The following is an 18,199-nucleotide window of genomic DNA, read 5'->3' as shown; positions in this document are numbered from 1 at the left end:
TCAGAGCTTCCAGAGAATTGCTAAGTAGCTCCCAAAAATTAAAAAAGTCATTCTCATTTATTTTCTGGTATGGACACTGGGCAGAATGTGTGACATCATTACCCATTCATGGCAACAAGCTATCAGGAACCAGTAGGGCTTCAGCAGTAGGATCAGTTAAAAGCAAAATATTTCTTGGGAGAGAGTGTTTGTTTAAACACTGTAATCATCAGCACTACAGATCACATTTTGCTCTGCAAAAGTACCAAAAGGTGTATACTGCTGGGAATATAATAGTCTTTCCATTCAAGAATACACTGTTAAGCAGATATATAGCATTATTCTGAGCTTTTGCCATCTCTTTCTCACATCTCCAAGTTGCATTTGTAACACATGAAAGTGCCTGTGTAGTTCTACTAACTAAGCAGATGTTGCCTCCTTGTAATTGTGATGTTTGGATGATACAAAGTTAATCAAGCAAAGTGAAAATGTTTAGTTAGACTAAGTAGTGCAGTAAGACAAAATGAAGAGGCCTTGGGGCACGAGTCCTAACGAGGACCCCAAGCTTGTCTCTTTTTTCCAACTATATTTGCAGTGGGTATTGTCTATCTTAACTTTAGCAAGGCTTTTGATGTTGTCTCTCACAACATCCTCCTAGGCAAACTCATTTCTGGTGTTGGCAACCACAGTCACTTGGGTAGACATTCACCTGATATGTTACATACATGCCTTTCTTAGAAAAATTTGTGTACAAATCAGCTTGTGTTGGACATGGGAACTCATAACTGGGTGATGTCAAAGACATGCAAATTATTGTTCTGAATAAGCCCCTGGAGATAAATGTTATAGTCAAAGTCTATGAAAGTAGCTGATAAACAACCACAGAATAGTTAACAAAAAAAGAAATCAATGTGGATTTTAGCTCTGTGAAATTAATGTTACTGCTTTTTAATTCAGTTTTCTTGTTGGCAAGGCAGTATGATTCTTAACTTCCCCTGGGAAGGAGAAATGGATATTCAGGAAATGTGGAAACAAAAAAGCTGACAGCTGCAGTTGTCCTTTTTAATAACTTTTCAGTTATTCCCCTCATGCACTTTTCAACCTCAAGCAGTTATTTAGGAAGATTCTTCACTGATTTATCATGTAGACCAACAGTCATTTTATTCACTGTGTTACCTGACATTTTTCTGTGCTGCTTGATGGTTTAAGCAACTTGTCTCACATACTTTGCATACCAGTACACCAGTTAAGAAGATGAAGTGAAAACTATTTCAGCATATCTCCTTTCAACAGCCCCAGTACAGTAGGATTAAAATTATGAGGACTGATATATTTTTTCTTCCTGAGAGCCTTCAGTTTCTTTTTTGGTTTACTTTTTTGTTTGTTTGTTTGGGTTTTGGGGGTTTTGTTTGTTTGTTTGCTTTTTGGCTTTGTTTTTGTTTGTTTGTTTTGGGTTTTTTTTAGACATATAATGTCTACTAGAAAAGAAGACAAGCAAAGAGACAGTACACTACATGCTGGAAAGATAGCATGAGCTTTCAGGGATGCCCTACTGCACAGTACAAGAGCAAGGATGTGGTGGTGTATTAATTCATCTGTTATTCCTGTCTGCTTAGAATCAGCTCTGTTCTCTCATCTAATCTTAAGGAATTAGATTTTTCCCTGTGATATATATTTTTCAGGATTGTCTGTATAGTTTTCTTTTCTGAGCCTCCTGCAGCAGTGCTGGTATTCAAGAAGACATTCTGTAAAGAACTGTCTAACAATACCCTTTGGGCCATGAGAGGACTGCGGGAAAACCATGAGGAAAGGAGTAATTTAACTCCCCTAATACCTGGTATGATGTGACTAAGGGATACTCTTGAGTTGCTTTCTTTAAGCAAATTGACAGCTCACATGGCTGTGGGGAAGATAGGAAATGTAGCTGAGGTGCATCCTTAAAAAAAAAAGAGGTAGATGTCGGGAATTTGCTGCCAAAGCCCCCTTGTGTGTAGTACAGAAATTACATCTCCCTAAACAACTATCATTATCACCCACATTACAATGCCTGCAGCCGGACTGGCTCCTTTATGACCTTCTGCAGCCACAAGATGTTCCTGCTTTGCCTAATAATTATGCATACTGTGAAACTACGTAGCAGCATTATGTAGAAAAGAAATTATGGCAGCTCCATTTCTCACATAATGTACCTTTGTGTTCAAAAGCTCTCGTGTAGTGCAGTGAAACACTCACCCTTTAGCTCCTCTAGCAATACTTAGTCTGTGTGCCAGTAAGTGTCTCCTGCTGCAAACTGGCAGGATTTTCCAACAAATAAAAACTGCTTTTCCTGCAGATTGTTAGCACTTTACAGCAGTGGGAACATGCCAGCAGAGAGACTGCAGTAATAATTTATGTGGCAGTGTATCACCATGGGAAGTAAAATAATGTTCTGCTCTTTCTCAGGAGCCAGATAAAAGGAGAACAAATCTCCAAAGCATTTTTTGACAGATGTTCATCCAACAGAATTCCCTACAGAAACTCCAAGGAGAGAACTGAATGGCTTGCTGCGTTTTCCATTCCATTGCCACTCAACACTCTTGGCTGTAAAAACAGGGAAAGATTACTTCATTCTTTTAATAATTCTTAGCCTTTGTTGAAGGATGCAGATCATGAGAAGCAGATGCCCAGAAACAGACACAGAATATGCATTACATTCCATGGGGTTTTTGGAACACTGACTCTTTAATTCTTTCTTCCCCACAAGCATCTATTCAAGAAAAATACAAGCATCATCCGTAGCAAAGGTGCAAAATGTAGATACTAACTCCGTGAGTTAGACAAATTTCTGTTATTAAATCATTCCAAAGCACTCCGGTTATGGTGCTTCTGCTCAACACCTAACTCAGTCTTCTGTTCCTTTCACCTGGTTCATGACTAATTAAAAACAGCAGAATTAAGCAACTACCCCAAAACAAGTGAGCACATACTGCTGTTGCTCCAGCTAATCTTACGGCGATAGTAGAGTTCTGACATTATCTGGACTAAGGAAGAAACGCCTATTTGCCTCCGCAGAGTGTTTTCCCATTTTCGCTTTCAAGCCGTTTGGATGTTTTTGCACGGAATTGCACACGGAAAAACGCGACACGGCGAGAGATGCTAAAACCAATTAATAAAAGAACGCGATAAGAAACGTGGGTTTTAAACCCCGGAAACCACTCCTGCGGAACCTTTAGCGCAAGGCAGCTGGCGCTGAATTTTTTTTTTCACCCGGGTTTTAGCCGGAGACTCTCAGATTAAGAACTCCCCCCATCGCGGGAGGCACCGCCCGGGCCCGCGGGGGCCGCCGGGCAGCGGCGTCAGCGGAAGGGGCGGACGGAGCCGCTGCCCCGGCAGCGACCGAGGGAGGTGCTGGTGGGGCCGGGACAGGCAGGATCTGCTTGGGAGGGACACGGGACAGGCAGGACCTGTCCCCCCACAGCCCCCGGTCCCGGTCCGGAGGAGCGGGAGCCCCGCGCCCGGCGCGTCCTCGGCGGCGGGAGCGCCTGCGGTCTGTGCCCCGCGGCAGCTCCTGCGCCCAGTCCCGCGGGCAAAGGGCGGCTCGGGAGGGGGAGCAGGTCTTGCAGAGGTTAATAGAACTGCATAACTGCAGGTACAGAGGCTGCCTGTAAAGCTCGGAGCGTTTTAAGCGTGTGTACGTGTGTCCAGCAGAGAGCGAAGTTGGTCAAGGGTCAGGAGCATCTCTTAGGAGCGGGGCCTCTTCAGCTTGGAGAAGGGGTGCCTGAGAGGCGACCTTATGAATGTTTGTCAGTGTCTAAAGGGTGGGTGTCAGAGGATGGACCAGGTATCTAATAGGAGGTATCTAATGTAAAGGGAGGTGTCAGAGGATGGACCAGGCTCTGCTCGGTGGTGCTGAGCAATAGGACAACAGGCATCGGGCAGGAGCTGATGCCCAGGAAATTCCCCCTGAACATAAGGAAGAAGTTCTTTCCTGTGCAGTGACCGAGCACTGAAACGGATCACCCAGAGAGGGCGTGCAGTCTCCCTCCCTGTAGATACTTCAGAATCATCTGGATGCAAACCTGTGCCGTGTGCTCTGGGATGACGCTGCTGGAGCAGGGAGGTTGGACCAGATGACCCGCACTGGTCCCTTCCAACCTGACCCATTCTGTGATCTTGTTCAAGAACAATCAGATAACAGAAAATTTAGCATAATCTTCCAAGGCATTAATGCCAACATAGGAAATGGCATCAGCAGTTTTTGAGGAGTGTTAGGGGTGCTCATAGCTGGTGAGACCCAAGTGTCTTTGCTGACTAAATAATTCATGTAGTGCTTGATGATTTGCATGTGTGATCTAAGCTTTGTCTAAGTTTTTTTAGAAACTTAAAAAACTTTTTTTTAACGTTTTTAAAGACACAAATTTCGCTTTCAGATCTACAGTTCACGTTCCCTTTCACAAACTGCCAGGTTTTGTAGAACATAGGGAAATCAATGTCCTCTGTATTTTTCCATTCATAAGAGGTAATTCCCTTGTTCATGGTGTGGGATAGAGACAGCTGAGCCTTGGACATGAGGTAGAGAGGATGGTTTCAGGTGTTGGATTTTTTTCTATGGAAGAATAAAGAGTGTCAAAGATGGGAGACATTAACTACCCAGTTAGTGGGGGTTTGTAAAGGGAACTGAATTTTCTCCAGGAAGAGCATATACTCCTTTTAGGAAGTTTGGGAGACTAACCTGTGATACAACATTTGATAATACTGCCTGTTTCTAAGAAAATTCAGAGATTTCTATGAACAGCTTTAAGATAGATCCCTTAAACCAGTGAAGTTGTGCACATAAGGCCTTATTTCCTTTGAATACCTTGATTTAGCACACATGGTAACATTTGCTTTTTTCGGGGGGAAGTTGTTTTTAACACAAGTTAGCAGTTCTTCCTAAAATATGCAGTGTCTGCCACTGCACTACTGAGAGTTATGTATTGATGATTCTTTGGAGCACAGTAAAAGGGAGCACTGGAGCATTGCAGCTTTGTTGGACAGTGTAATCTGATTTTTATCTTCTGAAAAACTGCTGGAGCAACGTTCAAACGGTGTCAGGAGATGGCTAAAAGCTGCCTGTGTTTTGTTTTAGGTTGAATATCCTGATGAGCAACTTGCTGTCTTACTGGAGCATGGAGCTGGCACGATCACCTCTCACCTGGGGTCTCCTCAGGAATGCTGTGAGGTTACCTGGCTGAACAAAGCTGTTCCTGGATGCCTGTTAACAGAAGAGTGTCAAATCCCTCTGGGACAGCACCACACAGGGGACTGTATGGGCTGTGTTGATGTTCCTCTCAGCAGCACATCATGGTAGATGTAACAGAGAAGGAGATGGATAACCCCACGTTCAGGAGTGACACTGTGCTGTCTGATGTTCACCTGCACTGCCCAAACAAAAGACACCTCATGGTACGACTGAATGCAGTTGGACAGCCAGGTAGGGTTATGCTTAGACTGGTGGAGCTGTATTTTAACTGTACTCGTGTCTTTGTAATGGCTGAATCCTACTTTGAGTGGTTGATATTAATAATTACATATTTTAAGCAGTTATAAGCCAAATCACCTCCTACTGAGTCCTTAAGAAGAGGGCTGGCTGCATTCTCCTCATGAAATTAACTCCAGAAATGAAAACAATGTAGAATTTGTAGACAGCCTATCTTAACAAATACTTTCTGAGAAGTAGTAGCGGAATTAACTTGCTTGCAGATTTAATTTTATTTATTTATTTGTTCATTGAGCTATAATGTCAATATAGCACTTTGGGAATCATGATAAAAAGTTGGGATGTTTCTTATATATAAACGTGGGGTTATCCCTGGGGTAATTTAAGCGTAAAGTAAAAATTATCAGTAATTATTAATTTTAATAAAATCTTTATGTGACGATTTATTGATTATTTACTGTCTGTTGCAGGGGAGCCTAACAGCTTTGTTTGGGGGGTTTTGTGGGGTTTTTTGTTTGTTTGTTTTTAAAAATTGTCAGCAAGAAAACTCAGATTAGCAATGGCTTTGACTGACACAGAATTTGAAGAGTCAAGGCTGTAGTGGAATGAGTTGGCAAACGCCCCTGGCTGATTGCCAGCTTGTAGGTTGCTATAAAGTTGTCAAGGAAAGTGACCTTAAAGCTCCTGGTAAAATGTTCTGTAGAAAAGTCCTGCTGTGACAGAAGTATTAATTGTTTCTTCAAACCAAGTTGTGACATAAAAAGAGTAACTTTTGCAGCTGTACTGGCACATGACAGGGTTAAAAGTGATAAAAGTAGGCCTGTCAAAAGCCTGACAAAGAAGTGAATAATAATTTTAACCCTGATCAGGTCAAAACCAGGCAATCAATGCTGTGGTGTGTCTTCATGCTGTTTGACATTTGTTTGCTGTGATTTTGTTCGATGCAAAGAACCTTTCAACAGAATGAAATGACAGCATCTTCTACCTACTCTGAATGAGCTTGGTCTGGGAAATTCCTCCTGTTATGGAGACAAGAATTGGGTTGTGGTGTGACAGCTTTTACTCTAACAAATGCAAGGACAATCTGCCACTGCCATTCTGCTGTATTTTAGGGAAGTTTATGGGGTTTGGGCTCTTCTCCTTTGTGTCAGTTTTCCCTTAAAACTTTTGAATGCCATAGAACGTGCAGAGGATCAGAATGGGCACGGAGAACAAAAGCATTTCCTTCATTGACTGCGTCCTCTAAGTTGCTAAATACCCAAAACACTTTAATCTGGCCATCATGCAAACAGTAGATGAGTTTAAAAATCTCTCATGCTGGGACAGGCAATGAAGATTTTATTATATCTAGAGAAAATGGTCTTCCCTCGAGAGAAACTTTGGTCAGATTACAGCAGACCAACTTTGAATGTCTTGCGTGCTTCCTAAAGAAACTGGAACAGAACTTCATAAATTGTGAAATTGTCAAAAGCAGTGGTGGCAAGCACTTTATTTCTTCCCTTTTGTTGTGAATGAACATAGATGGAAGGACTATGGAATGTTTGTTCTTCCTCGTGTGTGGTATTCAGACAGTACAGATTCCTTTAATTAAAATTGCAAGGTCCGTGTTCTGATAACTTAAAATTTTAATAGACAATGATGTCACTAGGTGATTGTCGCAAAATATTTTTTGATTATTTGGTCTTTGAGAACAATGGCTTAAGTCATCAGCTTGAAGACTTTTAAAACAGTTATTAAGGTGTCAGCATGTTCTGGCTTTCTCAAGTGTCTCCTGTGCACTTATTTCTGCTCTCTCATACTGAGCCAGTTTCAAGGCTTCAAGTTGCTTGAATTCCTAAAGACTTTTAAAACAGTTAAAAAAAAACCTGCTTGCTTTTTACTAGAACACTCTTGTTTCTTACAAGGCAGGGATCTTAACCAGAAAAACCCAAATTCTAACTTCTATTAATTCTGCTTTCAACTTGATTTGAACTTGTCTGAACAGAAGAACTTTTGGAGCATGTAAGAAACCATCTCTTCTGCCAGTTGTTAAAATAAGTGTTACTAAATCAGATTACAATGTCCGTGGTGACTGCAGAGATGCTGAGTCAGCCAGTAGACTGTGGAAGTGCCTCATTTATTTCTACTGACAGAACTTAATAACAGAAATAGTTCTTCGTTGCAAATAGAACATATTTCAAGTTGTGTGTGTAGTTTTTTAACACCTAGATTTTTAATATGTGAAACACATACCAGAATTTCATTCATGTGGAAATTGTGCAGATTCTGTCTTATCTGGTGTTAACTTTCCCTCCCTGCCCCACTGTGTTCTTACAGTATTCCTGTCATATTTCAAATTCCTTTGGAACACAGAAGATTTGGCATCTGAGAAACACATGGAAGAAGTTAAAACAGGAAGAGAACACCAGTACAGAGGTGGAGATGAACTGTGCAACAAGGACAGGAGTAACCTGAAAAAGGAAAGAGAATTAAATAGTGAAGGAGTAGAAGCTCTGCTGGATGATGATGGAGACTTGGAAGTGGTCAGAAGGCCTCCAAGTGCCTCTGATTTAGAAGCAGAGGATCTTTTGAGGGATATAGTGTGCCCTGTAATTCTGATGAAAGGGAGAGAAGATGCTTTTGAAGATGAAGAGCAAGAATGCACCTGCAGTGATGTTGTTAAAATAGGTAAATAATAGTCAAGGAGAAATGGGGTAAATATGTTTGTGTAAAAAAAAATAGGTTTGTGTAAAACAAAAATAGGTTTTCCTTAGAAATGGAATAGCAGTTGTTCAGTGAAAAAAGATAGTAATCATAATACTATGATACTGCAAATATTTTTACATTTAGCTTTTTTCCTCTAGAAGTGATTTGGGCAGTTGTATGTATACCATGGGAAACTCAGTACTCCTTAGGTAGATTTGGGGTTTGGCATTATCTACCATTATTATGTAAAGTGAAGGGTATTGAGTTCTATATTTGAAAGAGAAGCATGACTTGAGTTTCAAACTTGCCACTATGGAACTTGATTCAAACAACATTTTGAGATAATTATTTCTGCTCTGCTTTCATTTCCACAGAACATACTATGGCAACCCCCTTAGAAGATGTTGGTAAACAAGTATGTGTTCTCCCTTGGACTGTCTTGCTGTTCATGGGTGGTGCTTCAGAATTTACTGAGCTTTAACTGCTGCTCTTCTCCCCAGGTCTGGCGTGCAGCCTTTCTTCTTGCTGATTACATCCTGTTTAAACGGGACACATTCAGATGTTGCTCAGTGCTTGAGCTTGGAGGTGGCACTGGAATTACAAGTATTATCATGGGAACAGTTGCCAAGAGAGTTTATTGCACAGGTAAGGCAGTTATTTTCAGTTAAATATTTTCATAGAACTTCACGAAGCAGTGCTTTCATACTCATATGTTCAGTTTTAGTTAATAATTTTATTAACATGTATCAAGTTGTGTTATTTACTGAAAAATAACTTTCTCAAATTTGAGAAAGCAGCACTGCTTTTAAGCACAAGGGTTTAAAAGCAAGATATGTTGCTGTGAACTCAAGATAGATCCCTCTCCTACCTATTTTAATCTGGACACACTAACTTCTTTCTTCAAGGGTGCCTCAGAGCTTAGTACTGAAATACAGAAGGAAGGGGAGGGTACAAGGGAAGCAGTCCTCAGTGGATAGAGTTGCTCTGAATTGTCCTTAATCTCATCAGCTTGAGAGAAACTTCAAGTATTAGTCTGAGAGGTCAAGGGCATACACACCCCATACCGAATATTCTTATTTTTAATTGCCTTATCACTGTTTTCCAGATGTTGGTGAAGATCTTCTGGCCATGTGTGAGCAAAATGTTGCATTAAACAAACACCTGATGGAGCCAGGAGGTAAGTGCTGTATAGTCAGTGGTTGTGCAATTGCCTATACGTGAACTGCTTTGGGATTAAACAGCACAGTCACTGCCTACCCAGCACATCCACATGTGCAGGTGTGTTTTTGTCTTTTGTGTGGTTTAAAGTGACTTAAAGAAAGATGCAAGATACCTCTGTGTGGTCCATAGTGGGACAGCTTCCTTTTGAGAAGAGCAAAATACTTACCCTTTCTCTGGGCATCATTTTAGACCAGCTGTGGTTCCTGCACAGTCACTGTGTGAGTTGCTCTGAGGTCCTTGGGAGCATCACAGAAGTGCAGGTGCCAGGGGTCACATAAACAGGGGGTAAATGGCAGAGGCAGAACTCTGGGAAGAAGTATTTTGTGGGTGACACGTGTCAAAGAGAACAGAGGTTGCCTTTCTGATCTTTCATTCTGTTCTCTCGAGAGTGGGTAACTGGTTTTGATTTAATGGCTGGGTTTTGATTTAAAGCAGATGATTTGAAGTTCAACTTCACTTGTTTCATATGTCCTCGTAATAGATCTTCATCATTTGTTTCAGTACAGGTTTTGACTGTTTACTTTTGCTCAGGTACTCTCTCAAAGGCCATTTGTGACTGATGTGGTCTTTCTTCACCCACAGGAGGGGAAGTTAAAGTGAAAGAACTGGACTGGCTGAAAGATGAATTCTGCACTGGTAGGTGGTTACAATGGGTCCTTTCAGATAGGGCTTGGTGTTCTGTTTTTGTGCGTTTTTTTCTCTTCAGAGCCATCAAGAAAAGCTCATTCCAGCGTTTATAAAGTGAGTCCTCCAGCACACAGGCCTCTGGAAAAATAGTTGAAAGTACACCTAGTTGAAAGTACACACCAAGCTGAATTTGATGTAATGCATCTAAAAAAATAGAGCAACTATTCAAGCAAGTAGAAACATCCTTTACACGTTCAAAAGCCTCTCTTGGACCTCAAAAAAAAAAAAATTCTGGTTAATGGAAGTATCTGATACTGCAAGTTGAAAAGGCTTTATGTTTTTTAGACTTTCAAATAAAGTTTCTTTTTAACAAAGTCTAAACTTTAAAAAGCATGATGAAGTAGTAAACTTAGTCAAAACTTATCCAAAGATACATTTGGGTTTTTGTTTAAAGGTGTACTTACTTCAATGTAGTTGAATCTGTGACCTTGCTACAGGGTAGTAATTGGTTGTAAATTCTGAAGTGGAAATTCTGTGCTTGCCAGTCAGCCTTGGGAGGGTTGGAATCCACAGGGAAAGCAGAGCACTGCAGGGAACTTCAGAGAATGACCAGAGGGAGGATTTGGTTTCCTTTCAGTGCTGTGCTCTGAAGTAGCAGATGCCCACAGGAGTTAAGAAGTTTCTTTTCTCAAGCATCTGAGACATTTAATCACGTGCACCAAAGCCATATTCTTTCTTACAGATCCTGAAGTTCCTTACAGCTGGTCTGAAGAAGAGATTGCTGATTTGCATGATCACTGTTCTGTGATAATGGCAGCTGATGGTAGGAAAATATAAACAGTGACCTTTTCAATCAAACACTTGGGCCTTATGAGTAATGATTTAAACATACCTAATTTGCTTTTAAAATCTAATAGGTCAGATCCTTACCTAATTTGTCAAAGCTCTGTCTTAAGTGTTCCTGCCTGTATTTTTCTTTCCTATAAAATTGTATTTACTTTCTGTCTTAACAATGGGACAACAGATGTTGAAAGCTGCTTTCCTTTGGTGTGGTAATTATTCGTGACTAAATAAATTACTCAACATAATCACAGGTAAGTGAATTTGACTTTCAGAAGTCCTGTGTTGTCTTACCATTGTGTAGTATCAGATAAATTCTGCGCAAATAATGATAAATAGGTGGTTAGACCAAGATTTTCCGTAATGTGAAAAACAGTTTCAGATGCTGCACTTCCCCATAGAGTCTATGCCTTTGGTTTGGTTTTTTTGTAAGAAATTAGGTCCTATGTGCTGGGATATCTTGTGTTCTTTAGCTCTGCAGTAAGATTATTTACAGGCTGAGAGAAGTCTTGTTAAAGTTTTGTAAGTTGTCTGAAAGTGATTCCCACTCATACAAGAGAACACTTAAAGAAAGCTTGACATAAAAAGCAGCAGTGAATACTATTACAGGGTCAGTTATTGCCAATAAAAACATACTTCAGCACTTAGTTAAATAGTGACTTGCTTGATTAGAATAATCAGACTAAGGCCTGTTTTTGTTTCATACCTGAAACTTAAGTAAACAATACACTTCAATATACATATTTTATGCTGTTAATCTTTTTTCTTGTAGTGTTCTATGATGACGACCTGACAGATGCCTTGTTCAGAACGTTGCATAGAATCACACACAGCTTGAGAAATTCTTGCACAGTTTACTTGGCATTAGAAAAGAGGTAAGTATTACCAAGAACTTAAAATAAAAAGCTCTAAAAACGTTGCATGCTTTCTTTATTTGGAAGAAACATCTGTTTTAGTTGAAGGTTGGCTTCTAATTTTCACTGTTGATGCCAGTATAGGCTCAGGACAAGCATTTATTTTTATGCATGCTTAATTTTTATCAGTTCAGAATCTGAGTTTTACAAGAGTTTGACTTTTGTTGTCCTGCCTTTGTCTTGTATGGGATAATCTCTGTGCAAATAAAGATAAATAGGCTAGATTGATGTGTTCTATAATACCTGACAACATTTGTTATATATTTTTGAGATCATGGGGTGGAATGAAGGGGCTTGGAATAAGGATATATATTTCCCAGCTTTAGTGCCTCTAGAACGATTTCCCTTGCTTTCTTTGAAGGAATCATTGAATGCTTTTATTTGTTGGAGTCCATTCATAAACTAATGTACAGATAGGCTTTGCTTAAATCCCTGGAGATATGTAGCAATAGCTAGTCCTATGATGTGGTGCCAAGTATTTGTCCAGGAAGCCAAGACAATGATTCTGTTTGGCAAAGTGCCTTAAAATCCATGGAAGGATTCATCCAAGAATTACTGTGTATTGATGCTAACATAAGTCCTGTCAGCTTTTCAGGAATTGGGGGGGTGTACATTTTTTTGGCTGTTGAAGGGAGTTAATTATACTGGGAAGACCCACTTATCTGAGCTAAGTTACACACCCATTTAAGATGACCGTATAGGAGAGATGTTTTAAATTAAATATTGTCTTGCCAGGCTGAACTTCACTTTAAGACATATGGACGTTACATGTGAAGCCTACAGTCACTTTAGAAATAATCTGAATGATTTGGAGAACCTTCAAGATAGAAAAATTAAATATACTGTGGAGCCCATTAAGGCTGATTTCTGCCAGTTTCTTGTTTATGAACGAATTGAGCAGTTGGTAAGTGACATTCATGAAAATAAATGTAATGTGTCAGGCTAATCATCTCAAATTAGTATTCAGCTGTTGACTTGACGTGAAGTAAGAACAGGAGAATAAACATTACTTTTCTTTTATTTCCACTTAGCTTTTTGTTGGTTTAAAATGGTTCTTCTTTGTGCTTACACAATCTGAACTAGGTTGACACAAGTCCTGGTTTTGGCTGGGGCAGAGTTGATTTTCTGTCAGCAGCAGTAGAGTGGCTGAGACTGCACTCAGTCCCTCAAAGGATGAGGAGCTTTTACTTTGTAAAATAAAATTTTTGTGATTGACTAGAAAATCGGACCAATATCTCCTTTATTTACCTGTAGAAGAGCTTTCATTTCATAGTTTTAGTAACTCCTTTCCCAGTTCAGGGTTCAGGGAATAATGTTCTGATACCTCTGAAGAAGTCGATTAGCTGTTAACTTCTATTACTCAGAAACATGTCAGATATAATATTTCTGGTTCTCTAATTACCTCACAAGCATTTATGGTTCTCTTTCTCCATTTTTTTTTTTCAAATTGTCTGCTCTTAGGAATATTATGCAGGCTGGCTAACAGCTTGCTGGCTTCTAGAATAGTCCAATCTAACAGATCTTTTCAGGGAACTTGCAATCTTGTACAAGGATGGCAAATCAGGTACCAAGAAATAATGTAGTCAACATACTACAGCTGTGTGTGCATGTAGTAAGATTACAGGGGCCACAATTACTTCATGGCATTGATTTATTTTGCTTAATGCTGATATCTTCAGGAATAAGAAACATTCATGCAAAACTTGTTTAAAAGTTTTGCAAGCATATAAAAGTAACCTGGCTTATACCTAAAAGTGTAAACTCATTCCCTGGCTATTTGAGGAAGGCTCCTGGTCCTCGAAATACATGTATTTTTAAAACACTTATGTTTTTATTTATCATTAAGTGTATTGTCACAATTCAAGGTGTCCTGGTGAAGGGTATGTTATACTCTGCTTAATAGTCTTTTGTATAGCAGACAAAGTGTATATTAATTTATTCTAAAGAAATAAAGTGATCTGGTTTTGTCCTCACTGTCCAACAGATTGAGAAGGGGTTGTGTGTTTGTATAAAACCTGCATTTCTGACACCTTGATTCCTCAGTAAATTGGGTATTCGTTAAGTTGTATTTTTACCAGCATTATTGAAAGCATTTGTCAATACAGGCTAAGAAAAAGAGCAAGATTATCAATCAAAATACTGCAGAAGGTCATGCAGACCGACGAAATTATTTTAACACAAATTATCTTACACTAAATACAAATTACTTTTTAAAATCATGCTATAAGAATGAAGAAATCAATGATACTGCTCTGTTTCAAAGATAATTTGGTAGTCATTCTAGGAGATTACATAGATGGATTTAGTATCCATCCATAGATGGATACTGTCTGTGGATGGGAATGTAGGATATGTCTTAAAACTTGTCTTATAGTGGGAATATTGAACTTTCATAATTGCAACCTACTGATCTGAGAAAATACCTGTATGTATTTTTTCTGCTCCTACAGGAATTGTGGAAGGTCATGGCTGAACACCTAACGTGACAGGCACATGAGGAAAGAGAAGATCTTTATCTAATTATAAAGGCGATTTTGATGTTTTATTGAAAAAAAAAGATTTTCACCCCAAGAAAAATATCTTCCTGGTGGAACTGTGTTCTCAGAAAGTATTGCAGAGTTGCTTTACTTCAGCAAGTTTTGGGTTTGGCACTTGTTTTCTTGGACTTGGGCACTTGGACGTGGCTTCTTTGGTGTTTGTTTTACAAAACTGTTTCATGTGGATCTTCACAGTATGTGCTGGATGCCAGACAATGGCAGTGACACAGTGACTTGCTCTTTGGGATTGATGACTTCAGTTTTAGAGTCTGACAAAGAAGTACTGAACCTTTTCCATGTGGCTGATTTGCAGATGTCATGCATTTTCCTTTTTAGTTTTCAGAACATGGACACTGTTCTCAGTCTCATCCCAGTCCCACATTATTTGTATTTACAGACATTTGTGAAACAGTGTTCTGGGCAAGATTTATTTGGTTTTGACGAATTTTTTGAAGCAATTTGTTTATGAAACTTCTTCCTTAATTTCCAGTTGGTCCTATCTAAATCAGTCTAGTTTAGGGCCACAGTCTGAACTGAGAAGAGACAAGATACATTTTGTTTGAGCCTCTGAAAATATTCCACAGAGGTCTTGCATCTGTGTTGTCCTGCAGGAATTTTCAAGCTATTCTGTCTAGCCAGGTTGAGGATGAGAAGGTACCATGTGAAATGATGTGCTACAGCTCCTTAAATGTTTGGAATTCTACCCTCAGCATATACATGTGAGGCTGGGGGGAGGAAGGTGAACAAGAATGTCTTGCCCACACAAATGGGGCCTTCAGTTTCTTAGCTTTTGGATTAAAGTACAACATGTTGATTCAATCTCTCCCGTGTCATTATTTAAACCAAAAATCTGTTTGTACTCGATGAAATCTCTCCTGTGTTATTAACGAAACTAAAAATCTGTTTGTACTTTAATAAATTTTATGTGTACTGTTGTGTTTATATCACTTTCCATATGTCCAGTGTCACGGAAATCCTTGTGCCCACTGGATTCCTCAGCATTAGGAGAGTGTTCCAGCTGGAGCTGTTCCAGCCTGGGACTGGTGGGAGTGTGCAAACATTCATTAGAAGCATGTGGTTGACTTCTTGAAAGTCTGTTTTATGTTTGGTTTAGTTCATTTGGTTTAGGTCAATTATTTCATAACCTGTTTGTGTGTATGAAGACGTATTTTTTGTGTTCTTTAATGAGATGAAAGGTTATTAGATGATGATGGACAGTCCCTGTGAGTACAGTCAAAGTAAAAATTACCGAATTAACTAATTACCTTTATTTCTTTTCAGTCTTTGTTGATGTGAAACTTTGAGAGTTGCTTTGTTGTGAATGTCTGTGTGTTGTTTTGCAGCAGAAAGGAAAGTTGTTGAATATACTTTTTGGGATACATCCTTTATATTTATCATTACTGAGTGTTCTCAAGTGTAGGTGGCTATTCTTGGGCTATACTTGTAGCTCCATCTGCTGTACAACACTTTGAGTCAAAACATTTTTACAGTTTGTTAAACACCCTGTTCCTTTCTGGTTTAACAATATTGTATTTTGGAGTAACAGTTTAGGTTGAATGAGTGGTTCTGCATTTCTCACCTAGACTCACAGATGTGTGTACTGGAGTGAAGTTACAGTGGAAATAATCCTGAAAAAAAAAGGTGGTGTTTAATTACCTACTTTTTAACAGTAGCTTTAGGAGGCTGCCTCTAGCAGTTTGGCACATTCAGGAAACATTCTAGGAAAAAATGGATGTAACTTTTGTGTGCGTGGTAGGGACTTTTCATTCATTAGAAGATCAGGACTTAAACTGGATCTCAAAGTTTTATAGCAGATAACTATCATGAGATTGTCTGTTCATTGACTTGACTGTTCTGTGAACTTTTACATCCACCACCAGTCCCAGTCCTTTTCCATTTTCACCAGAGAGAGAACTAAGGGCTTTGTCTGTGGCGGTTGCATTCCTGGGTTTGTTTTGTTTGTTTGCTTTGTTTTTTCATTCTGATGGACAGCATCTTAAAACTTGGAGAAATAATTCTGTGGGTTTGAGATTCCTTACTTATTGTGCTTATTTTGTATCCTAGTTATATATTATCCCCTTCCATAGTGTTGGCTATAGCAATTTTGCAATCTGAGTCAGATTTTTTTGATTCCAAGGAAACCTAATTGCAAGTGTATTTCTCCACTGGATCAATGAGATCTAATCCAACCGACTCCTGTGATCCAGTCAAGGCCATCAGTAGAGATTTGTTGCTGGGCATATAAAGAGAGGGCAGCCCAACTATTTTGATGGCAGTGTATAGTTGGATCCACTTTGGAGTTATGTGTAAGTCTACTCTTAACACGTGGCAGTGCATGGCGTTTATTTACCTCAGTCATGTGCCTGAGAACACAGCTGTAGTCAGACTGCCAGGACTGTGTAGGACAAATGCTGGTGTTGATTTTAAAGGCAGTTGTTGTTGCTGAGTTTGGGTACAGAAAACTGAAGATTGCTCCTGAGAAGTGGATGCTGAATTCCTGTGTATCTGCTTGTTGTGACATGGCAAGGATAGCTCCCTGTCTCGTAAACTTGTAGAGATTTTTCAATCTGAAAGTAAGTTGAGGATTATTTACTTGATGCTTAGCAACTTGTCTTTAAAATGAAGTTCACCTCCTCAGTGTGATCGTGGCACTCATAACCTGAAAACTTTGTAGGTTCAAGTCAAGTAGGAGGATTTGAAAATGAGCTACTTCTTGCTGCCAGGCTGTCCTATGTTGTGATGTGTGACAAGCCTTTGTATCTAAAGGCTTGTGTTCTCTTACAGACTTCATCCTGCTGTTGTTGCACTCATCCTGACCCTGACTCTCTGTGTGTCCTGCACATCTGTGATGGAAGGTGGTGCATTAACAGAATAAAGGGTCCTCCTGAAAAATAACAGCCTCTTCAGGCTGCCAGCAGGGCAGTCAGCTGTGTCAGTATAGCACGTTGCCTCAGAGAAGGTTTCTCCCAGCAGATGGCACACGGAATTTCTTTAACAATACCAGCACCCAAAGGCAGTAACAAAATATCTACATGTATGTGTGTGTGTTTACAGATTGCTTGCCTAAGCCAGCGCCACTGGTGGCAGGAGATAAGAAGGAATATCCCTTGCTTCTTCAGCAAAGTGAGTGTATTCTCTAAGCTTCTTGAGCAAATATTCAAAGGGAATGCTCATCAGATAGTGATGAGTAAGGTGTTAATAATAATTAAAAAGTAACATAACTCCTGCCTCAAAGATGAGTAGAAGTACATATAATGAATTAGGCAAGAAAGTTAACAGGGAGTTGGACAGAAGATACCATGAGAAAAGTAAAGTTTACAGCTCTGAAATGGCCTTACTCAGTTCTTGTTCTATGGGTTATCAGTAGCAGGTTTACGTTGAAGATTGATCAGAAGGGACACCAAGAAATTATCTGCTCTATTTTCCCCTCAAAGCAGAATCACATTCACCTGAGAATCTTGATGAGTGTTCTCATCACAGACATCCTGTATTTCTCCCAGTAATCTGTTCTAGTGCTTCGTTATCCTTTCAGATACAAATGGCTTACTGCCATCTTAATGGCTAAACTGCCACCTTCTTTGCAATTTTGGACCATTAAATCTTTCTTACTGTAATAAACTGACAGATGTGAGGGTTCTGTGCAGGATAAGTGGTAATAAAGAGGCATAGATGGCCCAGTCTTGAGTGATGTCTGCAGGAACAGAAAGGTCCTGTAACATCATCTGCAAATTTGTTTTTGCAGCAAAAAGAACAGCTCCAGATGCTCAAAGAAAACCAAGACCGTGCATGAGACCTAGAATTCTGTGAGATGAGAGTCCAGGTACAATTCAACATGCTTGCAGTATGTTCTGTTGTGGACCATATACATAATAATATTTATTATTGGGTAGGAGTTTCAAGGGTAGTTTTGTGTCTGCTGTAGATGAACTAAGCAGTGA

General features: G+C 39.6%; 1 protein-coding gene across 3 annotated transcripts; it reads left to right on the top strand.

The window, feature by feature from the left end:
- The first annotated feature begins 3,237 nt into the window (after positions 1–3,237).
- METTL22 (methyltransferase like 22) lies at positions 3,238–15,080 on the top strand. Of its 3 annotated transcripts, none has more exons than XM_027742309.2 (11): positions 3,238–3,363; positions 5,087–5,431; positions 7,754–8,104; positions 8,497–8,537; positions 8,623–8,767; positions 9,228–9,299; positions 9,926–9,979; positions 10,713–10,793; positions 11,583–11,685; positions 12,460–12,628; positions 14,175–15,080. In XM_027742309.2, exons 2-11 carry the CDS (start codon positions 5,302–5,304, stop codon positions 14,208–14,210), a joined length of 1,182 nt encoding a protein of 393 aa, XP_027598110.1. In that variant the 5' UTR covers positions 3,238–3,363; positions 5,087–5,301; the 3' UTR covers positions 14,211–15,080. The 3 variants fall into 3 exon arrangements, with proteins under 3 accessions (XP_027598110.1, XP_027598109.1, XP_039238876.1); XM_027742308.2 differs by lacking the exon at positions 3,238–3,363 and adding an exon at positions 3,386–3,607; XM_039382942.1 differs by lacking the exon at positions 3,238–3,363 and adding an exon at positions 3,656–3,776.
- Positions 15,081–18,199: the final 3,119 nt, after the last annotated feature.

Source organism: Pipra filicauda, unplaced genomic scaffold (assembly GCF_003945595.2).
Source record: "Pipra filicauda isolate LSUMZ 115617 unplaced genomic scaffold, ASM394559v2 scaffold290_size937220_pilon, whole genome shotgun sequence".
In the NCBI taxonomy this organism is placed as follows: Eukaryota; Metazoa; Chordata; class Aves; order Passeriformes; family Pipridae; genus Pipra; species Pipra filicauda.
The sequence above is the reverse complement of the archived record's forward strand: the minus strand, read 5'-3'. Positions and strand labels throughout refer to the sequence as shown.